The 18,057-nt window shown below is 34.1% G+C and overlaps 1 protein-coding gene across 8 annotated transcripts in view; it reads left to right on the top strand.

Annotated features, from left to right (window-relative positions):
• The window catches only part of LOC110019895, a 37,714-nt gene that overhangs the window by 11,284 nt on the left and 8,373 nt on the right, over positions 1 to 18,057 (top strand). For 2 of the 8 annotated variants that reach the window (XM_020717756.1, XM_020717758.1), the window contains exons 2-3: positions 9,699 to 9,721; positions 9,808 to 9,953. In XM_020717756.1, coding sequence (XP_020573415.1) covers positions 9,699 to 9,721; positions 9,808 to 9,953 — 169 coding nt within the window. Of the gene's footprint in view, positions 1 to 9,347; positions 9,954 to 11,864; positions 12,126 to 15,326; positions 16,057 to 18,057 lie in introns of those variants that run through there. The other 6 variants (XM_020717761.1, XM_020717757.1, XM_020717760.1 and 3 more) reach the window with 6 other exon arrangements.

Raw genomic sequence — 18,057 nt, forward strand, 5'->3', positions numbered from 1 at the left:
TGATGATTTTATGATTTTGAAAATAATTTAAATATGAATATAACCTTTTTGATTTTTAAAAGTAACATTTTAATTTTAAAATAGGTGAGACCAAACGGGTCTCACATTTTAAATAGTTTAGATGATTGAATACAATACTACAAGTAATACACTTATCTCGAAGTATAAATATATCACTTATAATAGGAATTCAATCACCTAAACTAAAAAAATTTATGACATTCGTTTGATCTGCGAAATATTTTATATGAGGCCAACAAGTTCCCCTATCTAATACGAGGATTAGATATGATTTATTTTACCAGAGTTTCAAGTTTCCTATAGAAGCAAACTCATATAGTTAATTACATATTAAATGACTGGGGTCATTAAGAAAACTCTCGATTAAGATCAGTGGTTTTGCCTTCAAGATTTCAAAGTTTAGGTTTCCAAGATTGAACATGAGAAAATCAAATAGGAATGACTCAAACAGGAACAATTATTTTACGGAATCCAAAAGAGCGAATGATAGGGGATATCACAGATCTAGGGAGAACCCGGTGACCTCCCAATTATCCTACGGTTTGACTTTATATCTTTGAAATGATGTTATTTAATGTTTAGGGTTATATTTGTACGATATCTGATCGTGCAAATAACCTAAAAAAATAGAAGTATTTACACCATACCGTATAGCAACTTCAGAATCTTAAAGTGTTAGGACATATAATTACACAATAAGGTTGTGCAAAAAGCCTAAAAGGTGATTTTATAGGTTGTTATTTAAACTAAAAGAGAGTGATAGGTGATGTGAATGTGTTTTGATGTTACAGATTCATCTTGAAGTTGTTCCTCGTCGTGTTGCCCACGATGTTTGCTCCAAGCTCTTCGTCGTAGTACCTTCGGGTTTAGTTTTAGTTTTGAAAACGCACTTAACCACTAGGTTATCCTATACTAAGGTATAGTGTGTATCAAAGTAACTAAACATGTAGTATAAAAGAAAAGAAACAGTATAGCGCATAGTAGAAAGAAAAGATGGTATAGCATGCTGAAAGAATAGTATAACGTGCTAGAAAGAGTAGTATAACATGCTAGGAAAGTAATATAACATGCTAGAAAATAAATAAAAAAAATGCTGCAAGGTAAATCACACCTGTAAATTTGAGAAGTCTGCTGCTCCTTTAAACTAGCTATTATTCACTGTATAAAGAAAAGTTGTTTGGAAACTTAGAGAAAATCGACGAATAAATTCACGACGAAAGATTCAGAAAAATTGACAAATAATAATAAAAAATTTTGGGAAAATACCGAAGAAAAGACCACGAGTGTTTTGTCCAAAATTCCAAGAAAACATACAAAAAAATAAAACAAACAAAAAAATACAAAAAGGGGGGTCCGCAAGCACTCGGGTTGGGGCTAAGCTCAAATATATATTTGTACCCGAGGGTCATTGAAGGCTACTCGGCCACCCGGATGTGTAAAGCCCGACACTCCATTAGAAGGATGTCCTACTGAACCTAATTTAGGAGGGTATTCCTTAGCCCAGGATCGATAATCAACAAGCGGACAACCCAATTTGTGACACATCTTTAAAATTTAAATTTTAACATACATATGTATTTCAAGCATGCAAAAAGAAAATTGTTTTAATTTTGATTTTTATAATGAAAATATTTTTATAAATATTGTATCTATTCTTATCAATTTGTTTTATTAATTTTGAAAAAGAAATGGCGACCACGTCCCCGAGCCTAGGACTACCAACAACCTAAGAAGGTACAGGTTCCCCTCTAGTCTTATGTCGGTGAATGATGTTTTCATCCTATCCAGAATTGAGTCATGGTGTTGTAGGATGAGGTATCATTTTGCTCTACCACCGGCGTGCCTTTGTCATCATCACCCTACGTTCAAAATAAAACCGACTTACTTGCGACCTTGTTTGATGGTTTCACATATAGCAAAAAGCTATACATGAGCACTTATGTATCAGACATAAGCACAAAAAATTGAACCAAGAAACAAGGAAACCAAAAAACAAGGAAACAAAAGAAAAAAAATGGGGATGAGAGAGAGAGGAGAAATGATCCACCCAAAAGATCGAAGGAAAAAAGGGTAGAGCAATTCTCAAAGTCATATTGAAAAGACCTAAAAAATAGAGCCCATAGTGTTTGAATCAATTCTATAAAGATATCATTTTCTCACATTTCATAAGCTGATCAATCCATGAACGGTATCCTTTCCAAATGACAATTTTATGAATTTCCAAACCCCTTTATGAATTCAATTTACATCGTATTCATAATTTCTCAAAATAACATTTCAAGAAATCTTCATATGTCATAAAGCAAGGGAGACTAAACCAGAATAGCTTTTCTCTCTTTTTTTTTTATCTCCAAAAGGTATGCCAATACCAATCCCATTCAACTTCATCTTTAATCAAAAGCTCTTTTCCCTTTTCTTTTATATCTCATTAAAATAAAATTATTCTTTTAAATATCCATGACCAAGGCAATAGAAAGAGACAATCACCAGCCCAATTTATTCCACTAAGAGGTCACAAGTTAAAGCTCACGGGTAAGGCAATAAGGGAGGGGAGAGCTCACGGGTAAGGCAATAGGAATCACAGTTAAGCTCTAAATCTAATTCCACTAAGAGGTCACAAGTTAAAGCTTACGGGTAAGGCAATAAGTGAGGGGAGAGCTCACGGGTAAGGCAATAGGAATCACAGCCAAGCTTCAAATCCAGCTCACAGGTATGAGCCAAAAGAGAGGAGAACCTCACGGGTAAAACAACAGAAAAGGAGAGCCCACGGGTAAGACAACAAGAATCACAGCCAAGCTCCCAATTAACTCACGGGTAAAGCCAAAAGAGAAGAGGGCTCATAGGTAAAGCCAAAAGAGAAGGGAGACCTCCAACCAAGCCATGCCCAACAAAAATATCAAATTAAATCCAAGGGACAATTCTAAGCAGTAAGAGATTTCAGCCAAAATATAATACCAAAAGAAGCTTAAACTGAACCCACCAAAGGGGTAAACTAAGCCCAAAGAAATAGTTCAAACATATAAGAAATTTTAACCAACATAACTCATCAAAAGGAGCACAAACTAAGCCTAGTAAAAGGCCAACCCGAACCCAACAAAAAGGGAAAACCGAGCCCCATGCATAATACAAACCAACTTCAGGCAAGAGTGAGACTAAACTCAATAATAATTTTAACAATAAGGGATTTCAACTCGAGTACAACCTCAAAAGAAGCCCAACCAAGTCCAACATAAGGAACAAATCAAGCCAGCATAAGGACTAACCAAGCCAGCACAAGGGCAAAACTAAGTCAGTACAAAGGGCAAAAACAGAGCAGCATAAAGGCTAAACCGAGCAGCATATGGGCGAAAACCGAGCCATCACAGGGGGCCAAAACTTAACACATAGAGGCTAAATCGAGCCCAACACAGGGGGCCAAACCGAGCTGGCATAAGGTTAAACCGAGCCCAACACAAAAGGGCAAACCAAAAAATAACATTCAGTAATTACCCCTCTCAAAAGAACTAGAACCGAGCCCAAAGAAGGGGGGCCAAAATCGAGCAGCAAAGGGGCAAAACTCAGCCCAACACAGGAGCAAAACCGAAACCATATCCACCATAAAAAACAAACTTTGAAATCAAATTCCAGCCATTTATACGTTTTAAAATGATCCAAAACCAAGCTCGGCTTATGGGAAAAAATAAGAACAATGATTCTAGCATTTATCCAGCCCTGCACAACTAAAACCGAGCCCAAGATGGACAAAACCGATCAACATAGAGGCTAAACCGAGCCCCAAGATAAGAGGGTTCCAGCTTTTGTATCAAATAGTGATAGACAATAAGTAAACATGAATAAATCCTTTTAAAGCCAACATTTTCCAGCATTTATTCTAAGCATAAATAACAATAATAAAAGCTTTGATAATTTCCTCTAACATGCATCTCTAGAGGAGTAAATCTCTTCTCAAAACAACCATTATGATACTTCCAAATATATCAAGCAAGAGGAATAAAGGCAGCCTATACATGCTCTATTCAGATTTTTCTAGGAACTATTCATGCTTAAATTTCAAGAAAGAAGCTCAAATATTGCTTTCACTTGAGATAGAAAGTACCTTCATGCCATCTGAAATAGTGCCAAGTAGAGGAGAGGAAGAGAATACATTTTTAATGCAGATTTAAAGCAAAGTACTAAAATAAATTGAAAGAAACACCCCCCCACAACAATCCTTCCCGAAATCCTCACGCAAATAGCCCCCGCGGCTTCCAGCTCCTGGCTCTTTATCCACAAGAGTATCGGCTAACAGAGAGGAAGAAGAACTCCCCTCGAATAGCAAATCAGAAAGAAGTAGCTTTCCCCCACAGTAAGAAGAATCCAAGCCCTCTTTTCTCAAAAACCGTCATTTTCTCTCTCAAAAATTTCAACAACCCAACACAGTAGACACAGTAGAACACAGTAGACTAGGAAATCGTTTTATAGGCAGAGAAGAGAAGAGAAGAAGCCACCAACCACCGTTCCATGGCCGAATAGAACAAGAGGGATGAAATCGACACAATAAAGAGGAGAGCGTACAGCCTCGAGGAGAAGTGTCGGCCATCTCATCTCCTTGCGATTGGAGAGCCAAAAAGCCAAAGGGAAGCTTGAGGAGATGAGCCGCTAGCAAGAACGGCAAGGAGAGTCGCGTGAGAGCCGTGTGGATCCATCGTGGATCTAGGGCACACGGAGGAGAGGGAGACGAGCCGCGGGATCGAGCCGAACACAAGGCTGAATGAGAGTTTAAGCGTGCGGGTAGAGGTGTAAATAGGATTTAGGTTTAGTATAATTACAATTTAAGGGTATTTAAAAAAATAGTTAATATTTTAAAAAAATATTTAATATTTAAACAAAAATAAAAATTTAATTATTGTTTTATTCGTGCGTCGAAACATAACAAAATTTGTATCATTTTTAAGTAATTCTGACGTTCTAGACTCGCTGGCGCGGTCCGTTTTGCCGTCGGATGTTGTTTTAACGAGTTCATCGATTTACATGCCAATTTTCTTGTGTAGGAAATATGACAATATAGGTGTCTTTTTCTACTAAAATTGGTGTCTCAGACGCGTTGGCACAGTCCATTTTGTCATCGGGGGTCATCCAGAGAAGTTCACATTTCCACCATCATTTGGGCTTAATTGAAGTCCGATTTTGTGCAATTTAGTGAATTTGGTGCATTTTGTTTGTGTATATGATGATAAAGTCGTGAGGAGGTTTTCCTAGGGCTTAAGTTCCTATTGAGAACTTCTCCTTGAGTCTTCACACAATAGCCCACAATAGCCCTTAACCGCTCGTACATAAGACGATGAGTTTGAGACCATAAATGCTAGACATCACAGGAAAATAAGAAGTGTTTTGGAATTTCTAAAATGGTGGGTACCAATTTCTAATTTTCTAGGATAGTCAATAGAACCCCTAGAACTAGATCCTAGGATCCTAAGGAAAGGAGTAATGACCTCAAAAATGAGGTCAACATTCCCGAGTATTAGAAGATTATCCTACACAAACTCAGGAATTCATCGCTGCAATTGTCTTTTCTTTTACGGATCAAACTGAACAGTCTTCGGAAGAAGAATGGCAAGTTTACACTTCGCGGTGGAGGAAGGGAGGAAGAAGGCTGGGGACACTATTCAGCTTGGAAACTTAATGGATGATACCTTGGTCACTCCTGGCAATGGAACAACACTTCAGAGTTTGCTATCTGGATCCGCTCCAAGAACCAAAGGAAAAGGCAGGTCTAAACTGCCTTGTTCATAGACACTTGTTTTTGCATGTTTTCTTTATTTGGGTCTTTTGTATATTTTTGTTGGGATATCTTTGTACGATGTATCGTATGAGTTGGGCATCATCTATTGGCCCTCTCATACAACTTTTTGTATCTTTTTTTTATTTCAATATTAAAGAAAATATTGACTGCTTGGATGTGTATGACTGATTATAATATAGTCATCATTTTATGGTACTACTAGGAGAACACTAAGGTACCAGTGCACGTAAATAAAAAAGATATTCATTTTGAAGTATTTTAACTGACACAAATTTTTAGACGGTGCTCTTGTGACGGTTTTGTAGATATAAAATGATATAAATATGCTATTGATATAATAAAATTTTCTTTGAATAACATCATTTTTTTTTAATATATCAAATATTTATATTGATCTATTAAAATCATACCTGACATGTATATGTTTTTTTTTTGTTATTGTAGTTTATTTACTAATTTTGGTTAACTCATAGTTATTTTAAACTAATTTTTCCGTTGTAATTAGTTTTTTAAAAGATGAACAATAGAAAAATCATTGTTTATAATGAAAATAGAAATCTTGTAATGAATTAAAATAAATTATATTGCTTTAATTTAATTTGATTATTAACTCTTTCATTTGTTAAATGCTAAATGAAAATAGAAATCTTAGTTCTAACCGTCCAACATTTTGTATCTCCTTTGGTTAATTCTAAGCCTCGGGCCTGGTCGTAACACAAAGTATAAGAATTAGGCTAACTGGTCTAGGAAGGTTATGTTCTTTAAGGAAGGAGATTTGATGTGGATCAGATTAAAGAATGAGTTTGTGGGTATTTTTGTAAAGCTCAAGCCTAGAGTTGACAGATCATTTAGAGTTTCCAAGAAAATCAACGTCAATGCTGACAAAATTGACTTATGAGACTACAACATATCTGCTACCTTTAACTTCGCAGACCTATTGCCGAACTAAGAGAATCTAGATGCTTCCCACAAAGAATGTGCTGCCCCTTTTACCCAGGGAGAATAATGTAATAATGTGGATGTCGGACTGCTTACGGGAATGTGCTGCCCCTTTTACCCAGGGAGAATAATGTGGATGTCAGACTGCTTACGATAAAAAATTGAAGTGTTGGTGTTAGTTCCAAAACTTGTCCAACCAGTTCTCCTCTGGCTAATTTGGGGAATTCTTATGCTCTTGTGCTGGCCAGTCTATTATACAATTATTAGCTGCTTTATTTAGGTAATTTTTATGGTATTTGGTTTCCTGCATATAAATATATTATTAAAACTTTGTTTGAACACTTTTGGGATTTTGATTTATGCAATATAGACCCGTTTTTTTTTTTAGTTCTTTTTTGTTTGAAATGTTGTATCCTTTGATTTTTCTCAGTTTTGGTGTGTCTGTAACTAGATTGGCTTTAGAAAGTGATTTTCTTTTGGACTTCCAAAGACCTACGCAGCCAATTTTTCAGCCAACCTACACTTTTTCTGTTCTGGTTTTCTATCGAGCCGTCAAGTGCATCCATTTCTCCGCTGTCATTATTTTTTCACCGTTCTATTTTGTCCTAGAACTTACCTAATGCTTCTATTGATCTCTCCCACACATTATAGTGATCCTAGATTGATGTCAATATTAATTGGAATAAATTAGAGGCGGGTTAGTTCATGTTTTACTTGAGCCGTGCGATAGACGTTGAAGTTTTTTAAATCAGCTTTATGCCAAGTAATTGTTGGTCACAGTCATTTATACTATCATTCTTATTGGAAAAGGAACCTTGCATAGTGAGCAGCTGATACGGTTTCTTATAAATCTAATTGATCTTTAGGGAAACTTTGTTGCATGTATGCTCGCATGTTTAAACCAATTTTAATATTTAGATTAGAGGAGGAAAATGTTAAGTAGTGACTGCCACTAAAGGCTGTAGGGCTGTCGATATCTCAAGTTTTATGTTATCCATAACCCACATGTCAGGTTGGTTTGCCAATATCTCAAGGATGCGGCTGTTGGTTGATTCATGATAGCAATTATCTAGATGTTCCAATTAGGACGAATCTAATATCAATTATGTTTTTGTCTAAAAGAAATGAGAGTAAAAGCTTTGAATCACGATTGGTCTTTCTAAGTAGTACTGTGATCCTTATAGCAACAATATGGAATGAATAAATAATATGAATGCCCCTGAAGTTATAATATCATTGCAGTCCTCATGGTACTGTTGTACTAATAAAGTGAACAAGGAATGTCTTCCAAAGCAACTATTTGATAGTTAGAAGCAATGGCAAAGAAGGCAGGAACCAACTTTGATCATTTTGAATTGGGAAGATATACATATTGACTCAATAAGAATTGATAAATTGCACTAGCATTGTGATAACATGCAGCCTAGATAACTCTATTTTTCATTTGAGTGAAACAGCAGTCGCAAAAAACACAGTTAAAAGTTATGTCTATGTTACTGCTGTTGAGGCTTGTTTTTATTGATTAATTACACTTTTCATGTCAAGATAAAGTGATTCTAACGTGATAAGCTTAAAGTTTGTTTGGCCTATTAGATAATGAACTATGTTGTAAAAAAGATGATTCTAAAGTGATTCTAACGTGATAAGCTCGATATAGGTAAGGATGTATGCTTAAAATAGAAAAATATCTTGGAAGTATGTTGTAAAAAACAATATCATTGATTGGAAAATTATAGGAAATTTAAAAAATCTGCCATTAAAGTGACTATGTTGGATGAATTTGAGTGTTGGATGGTGAAAAAATCATTGATGGTCAAGTTGAGTGTGGTAAAAATGAGAATTATAGCATAAATTTATGATAAAATTAGGACAGATGAATTAAGGGATGACTATGTTGGAGGTTGGATTTACATCTATTACAGGTAATAAAAAGTAGAGTTAGTCGATTTTTAATATGCAATCATGGGTAAAGAATGCACCCATTGGATTAGTTGATAAAATTAATGCTGAAGGATTTAAAAAGGAAAGGAGCCGACCTAAGTTAACATGGATAAAAGTTTTTAAAAATTGATTTGTGCTTAATAAATTTAACACTTCATGTAGCTGTAAGTTAGAATGATTGGAATATTAGAATTCATCAAGTCCAAATGATGATGATATATACATGCATACTACACGTGTCTAGCTATCTATATACATACATAGATACATAAATGTGTATGTATTATATAGCTAATTTTTAAAAAAAGCAAAAAGATTACAAATATTGAGCCGGATCTATTTAAATTTTATGTTCCAAGTTGAAGATAGGAAGGGATCAACTAGAAATTATTTATTTCTCGCCCTTAGTCATGCTCATGGCTAAAGTAGATGATGAGAAGTGCCATATATAAACATTTATAAACCAAAAAACTTTTTTGCATTGCACATAAAAAAGATGAGGTGCAGATAATTACTAAAAGCAAGTAGTTAGATCACCGTAGTTGAGTTTTCTTTTATGTAGAATTAAGTAAATCTGTCAACTCTCAATATATATATATATATATATACACATTGGTAGCATGTAGATGAATTTTTTAACTCTGTTTTGTAGCATTTGCGACAAATTTTATTGATTAATAAATAGTACTAAAATATGTAAATAAAGAAGGATTTTTAGCTTTCTCTATTGAAATCAACTATAAAACCCATTACAACAGTTTTAACCATGGTTGAGTTAATCATAATTATGGACGCATGGTGTGCATCCATCTAGTTATAAATCCAGAGCTTTTCTTCTCTCAAATATGTTACGATGGTTTGCCGCCCATGGGCATTGAATTTGCATTGCTATTACTGAGCCCCATCTACTACCTGCAGCTGCTATTTTTCGTTGCATCTCCTTCTGTTTGCCCGTCTATATTGTCATTGTCATTACCTTCAGCTCAGAATGCTTACATGTTGCTTCAACCATTAGTTGCAGCCATCGACCAGCAAGAGGTAAGAACAGGAGATTTGAACTTAACCAGCAAGAGGTATTTCCATGAGGACATCTTATATTTTACTTTATCTTAACCGTCGTACAGTTTACAAATCAGTGAAACCATGAGCACATTATCTTTAGCTCTCGAGGTCAAGAGGCTTCAAGGAGATTGGGACCTACAAAGGCATCAAATGCTTTTACAGATTAGTAGGCACAAGATGATTTCCCATGAAATGTTTTTTTATCTAGGTAAATGTTTTTAGCTTTTTGCCTATTTCAAATTCATTAATCTATTTTTAGTGAAGTTGCGTAACGATTCGATGCAATCTATTCTAATTTTTTTTATTTCAATGAATAAGTGAGTATTTATTTTTGTTTTATGATTAAAAAAAATTATTTGTGACATATTTATTATCCCATTTATTTAATACTTATTAATTGGTGTCAAGTAGTTAACTACTAGTTCCTTATTTATCGAATTAATTGTTCAATTTGATGTTTAAAATTATTTCTTAATATAAAAAGCTAAAATATTTTTATTTTTTAAGTTTGCTTATCAACTCAAATAATTAATCGTTTGCTTAATTTAGCAATTCAACAACAAGCAAGCAGAATCATAGAGAAATCTAATCATGTAAAAACATATATGTGAATGCTTGACTCGAGCTTGAGCAGAAGAATAAATTTTAGTATGACCAAGCCGGTTTCAATCCATGATATTTGTGGCTCAGCTCAACACAATTCTTGTCTTACGTTTTCAATATCTAAGCACAAGTGCTATATATAGTATATTTGTGTAATTTCTTACGTGTATTGTTTATGTACCCATTTTCCCTTTATTATGTATGCAATTTTAGTGTGACATGCATAATGTATGATTGCCCTATGGATTTTGATTCAAGTGCTTAATATATGTTTTTTTTAATTTTTATTTATGTGTTTTCATTGATGTTTTTATAAGATGGAGAAGGTTATAAGTTATTGTATTTTGGAATGGTTAATAATTGGAATGAACTTGGGATAATAATAGATAAGAGTGTTAAAAGATAAGATTGTTGAGTTCAATATGGTTAGTGATAGGGTGATTGCTATTGAAATAATTATCCATGAAGATATTATAGATGTTCTTAGTGTTTATGCACCTCAAGCTGGATTGAAATATAGTTTGAAAAAGCAATATTGGGTTTAGTGTTCGTGCCTAAGAAAGCGAAGGATTTGTAGGAGGTGATTTAATTGGGAAAATGGGATGGCTATCGGAGGCTCCATTGTGGATGTACATTAATATAAAAATGAAATAGGAGATGCTATTTTTATTTTCTCAGCATTTTTATGATCTTGCAATAGTGAATACATACTTTAAGAAATGGAAAAAACATTTGTGTGAAATTGGAGCAATCAAAACACAAATAAATTACTTCTCAAATGTAAGGAAAGAAGCTTCTTCTTATTAAACTATAAGGTAATTTGGGCGAGAGTCTAACCCTACAAGATAGAGTAGTAGTTATTGATGTTTATTTTAAGATCATAAAGAAAGCAATAAAAAAATGTATTGCTTTTGGATATAAGATGGTGGAATTTTAAAGTTGAGAAATTGTTCTAGCCTGCTATTTGCGGGAAATTGGAATTGTTTTATTTGGGCCAAATTAAATGTGAGATTAGATGATTGGTTATATTCAGAAGATTTTCATATAATTTTTTAATTATTTGGATGATTTTGTTACCACAAGTTCAATTATAAAGGCTAAGATTTTTTGTATTATATCACAGGAACATGAAGAGGCCTTCTGCACATGTTATCTCAAGTTTTGAAAATCATGAGAAAGCTCTCTAGCTGTTTTGTGATAATATCTATTTATTATGAAATACAAACATTGATCTTCCAAATCATAATTTTGGTCAATTTTGCTACAAATAGAATTTCAATTACATAATAAAAAAAATCAATTTCTTGTTGATTTTTTGTGGTTCAAATTTATTGTTAATTTCTTTGAATTTAATTGATTGTTGCATATACTATTATTTTACTTTTTTCTATTTTTAGGTTTTCATCTAAAAATATATATATTATCTATTTGGCTTTCTTTAATTTGCAAATCTTTTTTTTTCTCTTGTTTATATGAATGAATATAATAGCCTCGAACATATTGGTTTATATTGAAGGACTTGGATAATGAGTTTGGCAATGCAAGGCTCCAATTGATATACCATATCGAAAAAGTTCTATAAGTTTTTGATCTGATTGCATTCCATCATCAGACTTTGTACGGGTAACGTCTTCCTTGGCATAGCATAAATTATTCTAAATGCTGGTCTGTGCATTTCTAATGTTAAATCATGTCAATTTGCACTATATTCATTACTTCCAACTTTATGCAAACTTTTTATTTTTTTTATTAATAATGTGGAAGCTATTCAGTCCATGACAACCATTTGTAATTGTAAAATATAATTTGTTGATTGTTCTTGATCGTTGAGTGTTTTTTTTTCCATCATTATTTAGTCTTTGAGTTACACCGGGCAATTGTTGGTTTGCTGCAACATCTGTTTTTCTCTTTTTTATTTTCATGCGGAAAAAGGATAAAGAAAAGTTGGCCTTACTTTAAAGAAGGTTATATTTTGTTAGCTGATGTTTTACCAAACTTGACATCATTTTTTTCTTCGGTCCATTCTCAATTCCATTGGAGCAGTAGTCAAACAATTGAAACATCATACAATACAATCTCATATCTCTAAGGGTTTTTTATCTAGAACTCAAACTTCTTCAGCTCCTTCTTTGTTTATTCTTTATTTTATTCCTAAGATAAAGGGTTTCATTCCCAACTGGTTTCTTGGTAGATATGTGGCTTCTTAGGTCTCTTTTAGGTATTTGCATGCGTTAAAAAATTTGTAGAATTTTGTTTAAAGACAAAATGGGCCTGAACCACAGCATTAATAGGAAAATCTTCCATCGTTGCCATTTATTGCCTTTTTCTGCTAATAAAGTAATTTGATATTGTACTTATCGGGTTTTTTTAGATTTTGGGTTTGGTGGGTGTGAAGAGTATGAAGGTGGCTCTTTATAGACAAATAGTAGCTACAGGTAGTGCAAGTAGTTGAAAGGGTGTTGCACGTTGCAGGAGTTAGATCTCAACCTTATGTTTAAGAAGTGGAAGGTTTGATGTTTTGAACCTATTCAAAAAGAAAAATCATCTAAAGGTACGAGGAATTAACCAAAAGAAATTGACCTCAGTAATCAGATGGTTGAAGCAAATGATGCAATGACTTGCTACTTTGACCTGCTTAATGTCTTTAGTATTTAGTATAGAAATTTTGGGGGCTTCTTTTTGGTAAATATGAGTGAAAAGCATAGAATTTTTTTTTTTTTTTTAATTTCAGTGTTTTGATTGGCTTTGTTAGTATGCAGTTTTGGGTATTGTTTAATTGAGGGGCGTGAAATACTTTTGTTGGCAGAGGGAAAAAACTTTCATTTGTTAACTAAAGAAATGCAAAAGATTCCTGGTTTGTAGTTGCTACATCCAGAAGAAAGGCAGGTGCAGGAGGCTGATGAAGTTGACATGAGTGTGGTAGGTCATTGTTGACTAGTGATGCTTTAGAAGATTTTATTATTTAACTCCTATATTGTTGGCTGAGCAGCTAATTTAATACTTTCAAGGAGGAGCATTAGTGCGTTGGGAAATTTTTACATGTCTGCAGAGATATCTCTATGTAGAATCTAACTCAACAAAGCCAAGCAACTAGATTATAATCTGAAACCAGGCCGCCAAAATAGAACCTGTGATTGAACCAACGAAACTAAACAATCAGGTGAAGTTCTTGGGTTACACGTAGAAGTTATGTAGCATGATTTAAACTGGTTATATTCGGTTTGGTTGCTCTGATATAGGGTCACTTAACAAAAGGGAATTTTGTGAGCTATGCAATTTAGCTCAGTTTCCTCTAAAATGGGCGGGTTTGGTAATCATATGTGATGCATATTGCTTTTTCTTGTTATTTTTTACGGTTCCGATTTCAAGCAACAAAAACATACTAATGAGTCGTTGCTTATGCAAGCATGTAAAAAGGAAAACTAAGTTCTTTAAAATTGAAATCAAATTGATCAATCCTTTGCTGTGATTTGGATTTTGGGTTGAGGTCTTCTCACACCTCTTATTGGAAATGGTTCCTTTAGAATAAAGCATATTACGGACCATATAACAAACTAGAAAAATCTCATTTAGATTTATCTGAAGATTTGTTCGAGAGTTCAAGCATGCCCAACCCTGTCTATAGGAAGTCCAAGCCTACTTGCACCTTCAAGTCTATTAAGGCTTAGGCATGCCTAGTGCTTGCTTAGCCTAGGATACCGCATTGGGGGCTGACTCCAATGAGGGAATATCCTAGTGCATGGAGCTTATAGGAGAGGCAGCAAGCTTGTTTTCTCGTACAAGGTGGGTTGTTATATCATCAAAATCTACTAATTGGCTAATTTGGGGCCATACATAATGGCATTGAAATAATGCATGAGATCTGTTGTTTCGTGGAGCAAAAGTTAGCTTTGATGAAAATTGAAACAAAACATGGGTTCAATCTCTTGTTTTGGGTTTGGGTTTGGTTTGGTTTCAAGTGATTTCTTTGCACATCTCATAATGGAAAGAAATCTTCTGAAATAAGCAAATTATGGAGTGTGCGATAACTTCATTAAACTATAAAAATCTTTGGATTCTTATGGATATTTATTAGAGGCGCCAAGCTGCCCTAGGCTTCTCTGGGAAGTTTGAGCATACTTGCACCTTTAAGTATGGTATGGCTTGTGCATGCATAGAGCTTTTCTTAGCTTAGGATTCCTCATAGGGGTCATTCATCAATTCTAGTGATTTCAAGATGGAATTTGTTGAGTTTGTAATGACTTTGAAACAATACATGGGATTACTTGTTTTGTGGGGTGAAATTTATAGTGCTAATGATGCTCGAATAATTAAACAATATATGAGTTAATTTGTTCGATGTGGACAGTGAACACTTAGGTACTTTTCTTGTCATTGGTTCAACAATTTATTGTTATAAATGGTTCTCATGGACTTGGTAGCTTTCTCATTGTTAAAAAGGATATAGAAGGCACATTGCAAGTAAAAGTTGAGAGTGCTAATATGGTGTCGTTACATTTGAAATATAAAATTGACAAATGTTCTACTTATCTTACCCCTTTTTGTCCAATTCATATTCCTGGGAAAATTTGATGTGGGACTAAACAAGAGGGAGAACTTGGCCTAAACCAGCTGGATGTGAAGAGTTGATTTTTTAGTCTTGCCTGAATATATTGAAGCTTGGTCAACTTATAGCTTCTATGGTGTTAAAATTTAATCAGATTGGTACCATATGTCAATTATATATTCCTAGGAAAATTTTGTAAATGCTCAGCATTACCTTCTTGTCCAACTTCAACTATGGGTAAACCTGTAATTGATTACTTCTTTGACAAGTACCTTCTTCTGCAGTAGATGTCAACTTATTCGTGAGGCTTTCAAGTGTTATCTCTCAGCTCTCACTGTATCTATCTACTTGACCTCAGTCTCTAAAACTTCATCATCATTGTATTTTCCTTGAGTTCTCTCATAATTTTTTGGCAATCATCAATGCCTGCAGTGTTGTACAGAACGTGCCTTGCTGGGTGGGGGTGTGTTAGAGAGAAGTGAGTCTTAGCTAAAGGTAAGGAGAGAGTTTAATCTTAGAAAAAAAGCCAAATACTCACTGCTCTTAATTCAACTCTTTTTTCTATTAATTTGTCTTGAACGCTTATTATTTTCATGCTACTCTTTATTTTTTCATTGTAGGGCTTCATTCTGTAGTTCATTACTGTCTGTTTCTGATGTTTCCATATCCCAGATCTATTCGCCAAGTTCTGGGTGATAAGTTTCTGCTGGGTTAAGCTAAGCAATGGTGCAGTACATGTTTCTCGTGCTCCTTTTTTGCATGGACAGTGTAACCGCCTTCAATCAAATTATTGTTTCAGGCGCTCATTTCTTTAGAAGTGGTTTCATGTTTCGTATGCTACATATTTTTATATGAACAACAGTATGTGGAGTTGGAAATAAAGTGAGAGAGGAGAGAAACAGAGTAAGAGAGAGGCCGGGGAGGTCCCTTGATTATAAAATTACTAGTTTAGTAGGCTGGCATATGGCGGATGGGAAGGGGCGTTGAGATACTTTGAAAGCCAGTAGGTTTGGTTAGTTTTTAGTTGTCCTCAGCTTTTTTTTTCTGCTTTCTGTTTATGCTATAATTATTGATGTAATTTAGGTGGAGTGGAATTTTTTCCTCATATTAGTTATGAAGTTGCATATTACTTATTATTAACTAATGTTTTATTATGTTTTTATTTGAGCAGTGTTTAAGCTTGTTTACGGTCAACTTTCCTAAGTTTCATATAATAAACTACGGAAGATTTACCTGCAAGTGAGTTATTTTTTCTTACTGCACTATATGATACGAGAGTTAACCCAAACCACAATATGGAAAGCAAATATTATTACTCAAAAGCAAATAGGGTTACAATCAAACGCTCTTAAAAGGGAAATGCAACAATAGACACAAACAAACTCGAGTAAAGTGTATCCTAAGAGTGATGACTAAAAGAGGTTGGGTCATGAGTGTGACGCGGAAGGGGAAGGAGAGTGCTTTTCTTTGAACGACAAGCATTTTACCCTTATCTGCTGGAAGTTGATGCTCGTCACCATTTTCTTCAGCTACTTCCATGGGGTAAAGATACAATCCGACTCTTAGGGCAACTGGAGGCGATGTGTCTAAAATTATGATATCTGAAGCATTTTTTGGTTGGGACTGTAGTGATTGTTCTACTCGTCTCAGTATTCTTCTCTATCCGAATGACTATGTTCTTATCCTGACCAGTTTTCTCAACTCCCTGAGGATAGGGTCGTAATTGAGTCGAGTCGAGCCGAGTATATCATAGTTCGGACTTGGCTTGGTATAATTATAAGTTGTTTATATTCAGCTTGGGCTTGTGTCGAGCTTTCATATATTGTATATTGTTCATATTGTTCAAGCTTGAATTGTTTAAATTTTTTATTGTTTGAACTTGATTTGTTTATGACAAGTGAACGAGTATTTAAATGAGATAATAAACACGCTAAATACTCAAACAAATATTTAGATTTCGCATAAAAAATTCAATAAATAATTTTACAAATCTGATTGCACTGACTAATTTATCGATTTTGAACTCTATAAAAATGAAATGCAACTCATGAACCATGATTATATAAAATTTAATTTCTCATATTTTTGCATAATGATACGTCCAAGTTTCAACTCAATTCCTACATTTAGATGTAGGTGTTGGTCTTCTCATAATGATATGCACCTTTTTTTTTCTAGCTTTTTTGGACAATCTTGTAGATGTCTTTTATTTTGAGTTCTTGCACCATCCTTATTCTTAATCATATATAACTTATAATGATTGCATTGTATTTTTTAGTCGGGTAGGATTTTATGAGCAAAGTGGAAAAGGGAGATACTCGAGAGACTATAGTTTCAGCGATCTTTGCACACTGCGATCTCGTTGTTGCCTTCGATGCTTGCATAGCCTAGTGACTTAGGGTTTTGTATGTTTCAGGCGAAACCAGGAGACATGAAATTGTGAGAGACCAGTGGAAAAGTGAAGTTTGTTGGGGTCTATTTTTAATTTTAAGGGGCATTGCATACATGACACATAAGTCTTATGTATTTTCTCATCCAACATCTAAACTTTAGTAAAATAAATATATAATTAATAATTAATCAAAAAATATTATTGATATAATAATATATTACTATTAAATTTACATTTTAAACAAATTTTATTTTATTAAATTTTATTTAAATAATATATCATATATAATACGAGCTATCATCTAGCTTAATATCGAGTATTTAATGAGTTATTTGTTGAACAACAAGTGAGTTTGTTCATGAACATAAATGAATACGTTCAACTATGTTCATATTTAGTTCATTTAAGCTCTAAGCTTTTAAAAGTTGTTTAAGTTTTTTATTTATTAATTTAAACAAATATGATTGAGGCTTAATTGAGCCGAGTTCGAGTTGTTCATCGGGTGCATTGGTTCATTTACAGTCTTACTTGAGGCGTGCTCATGCTAATGTTTCCAACGGCAGGTGGTTGTCTGAATGGCGGTAGTTACCTACTCTGTTTTCGTTGTCTTTCCACCTTCAATGCTAAGGTCCGAACATCTTCTAGTGACCAATAGGGCTAAAATTGCATAATGTTATTGATAGTTAGCCTTAGGCCTCCCAGATACCGAGCTATAGTATGTTCCTTTGGCTTGACTAAGGTCTGTTTGGGGCAGCTGCAACTTATTGAATA

This window comes from Phalaenopsis equestris, unplaced genomic scaffold (assembly GCF_001263595.1).
Source record: "Phalaenopsis equestris unplaced genomic scaffold, ASM126359v1 Scaffold000085, whole genome shotgun sequence".
Classification (NCBI taxonomy): Eukaryota; Viridiplantae; Streptophyta; class Magnoliopsida; order Asparagales; family Orchidaceae; genus Phalaenopsis; species Phalaenopsis equestris.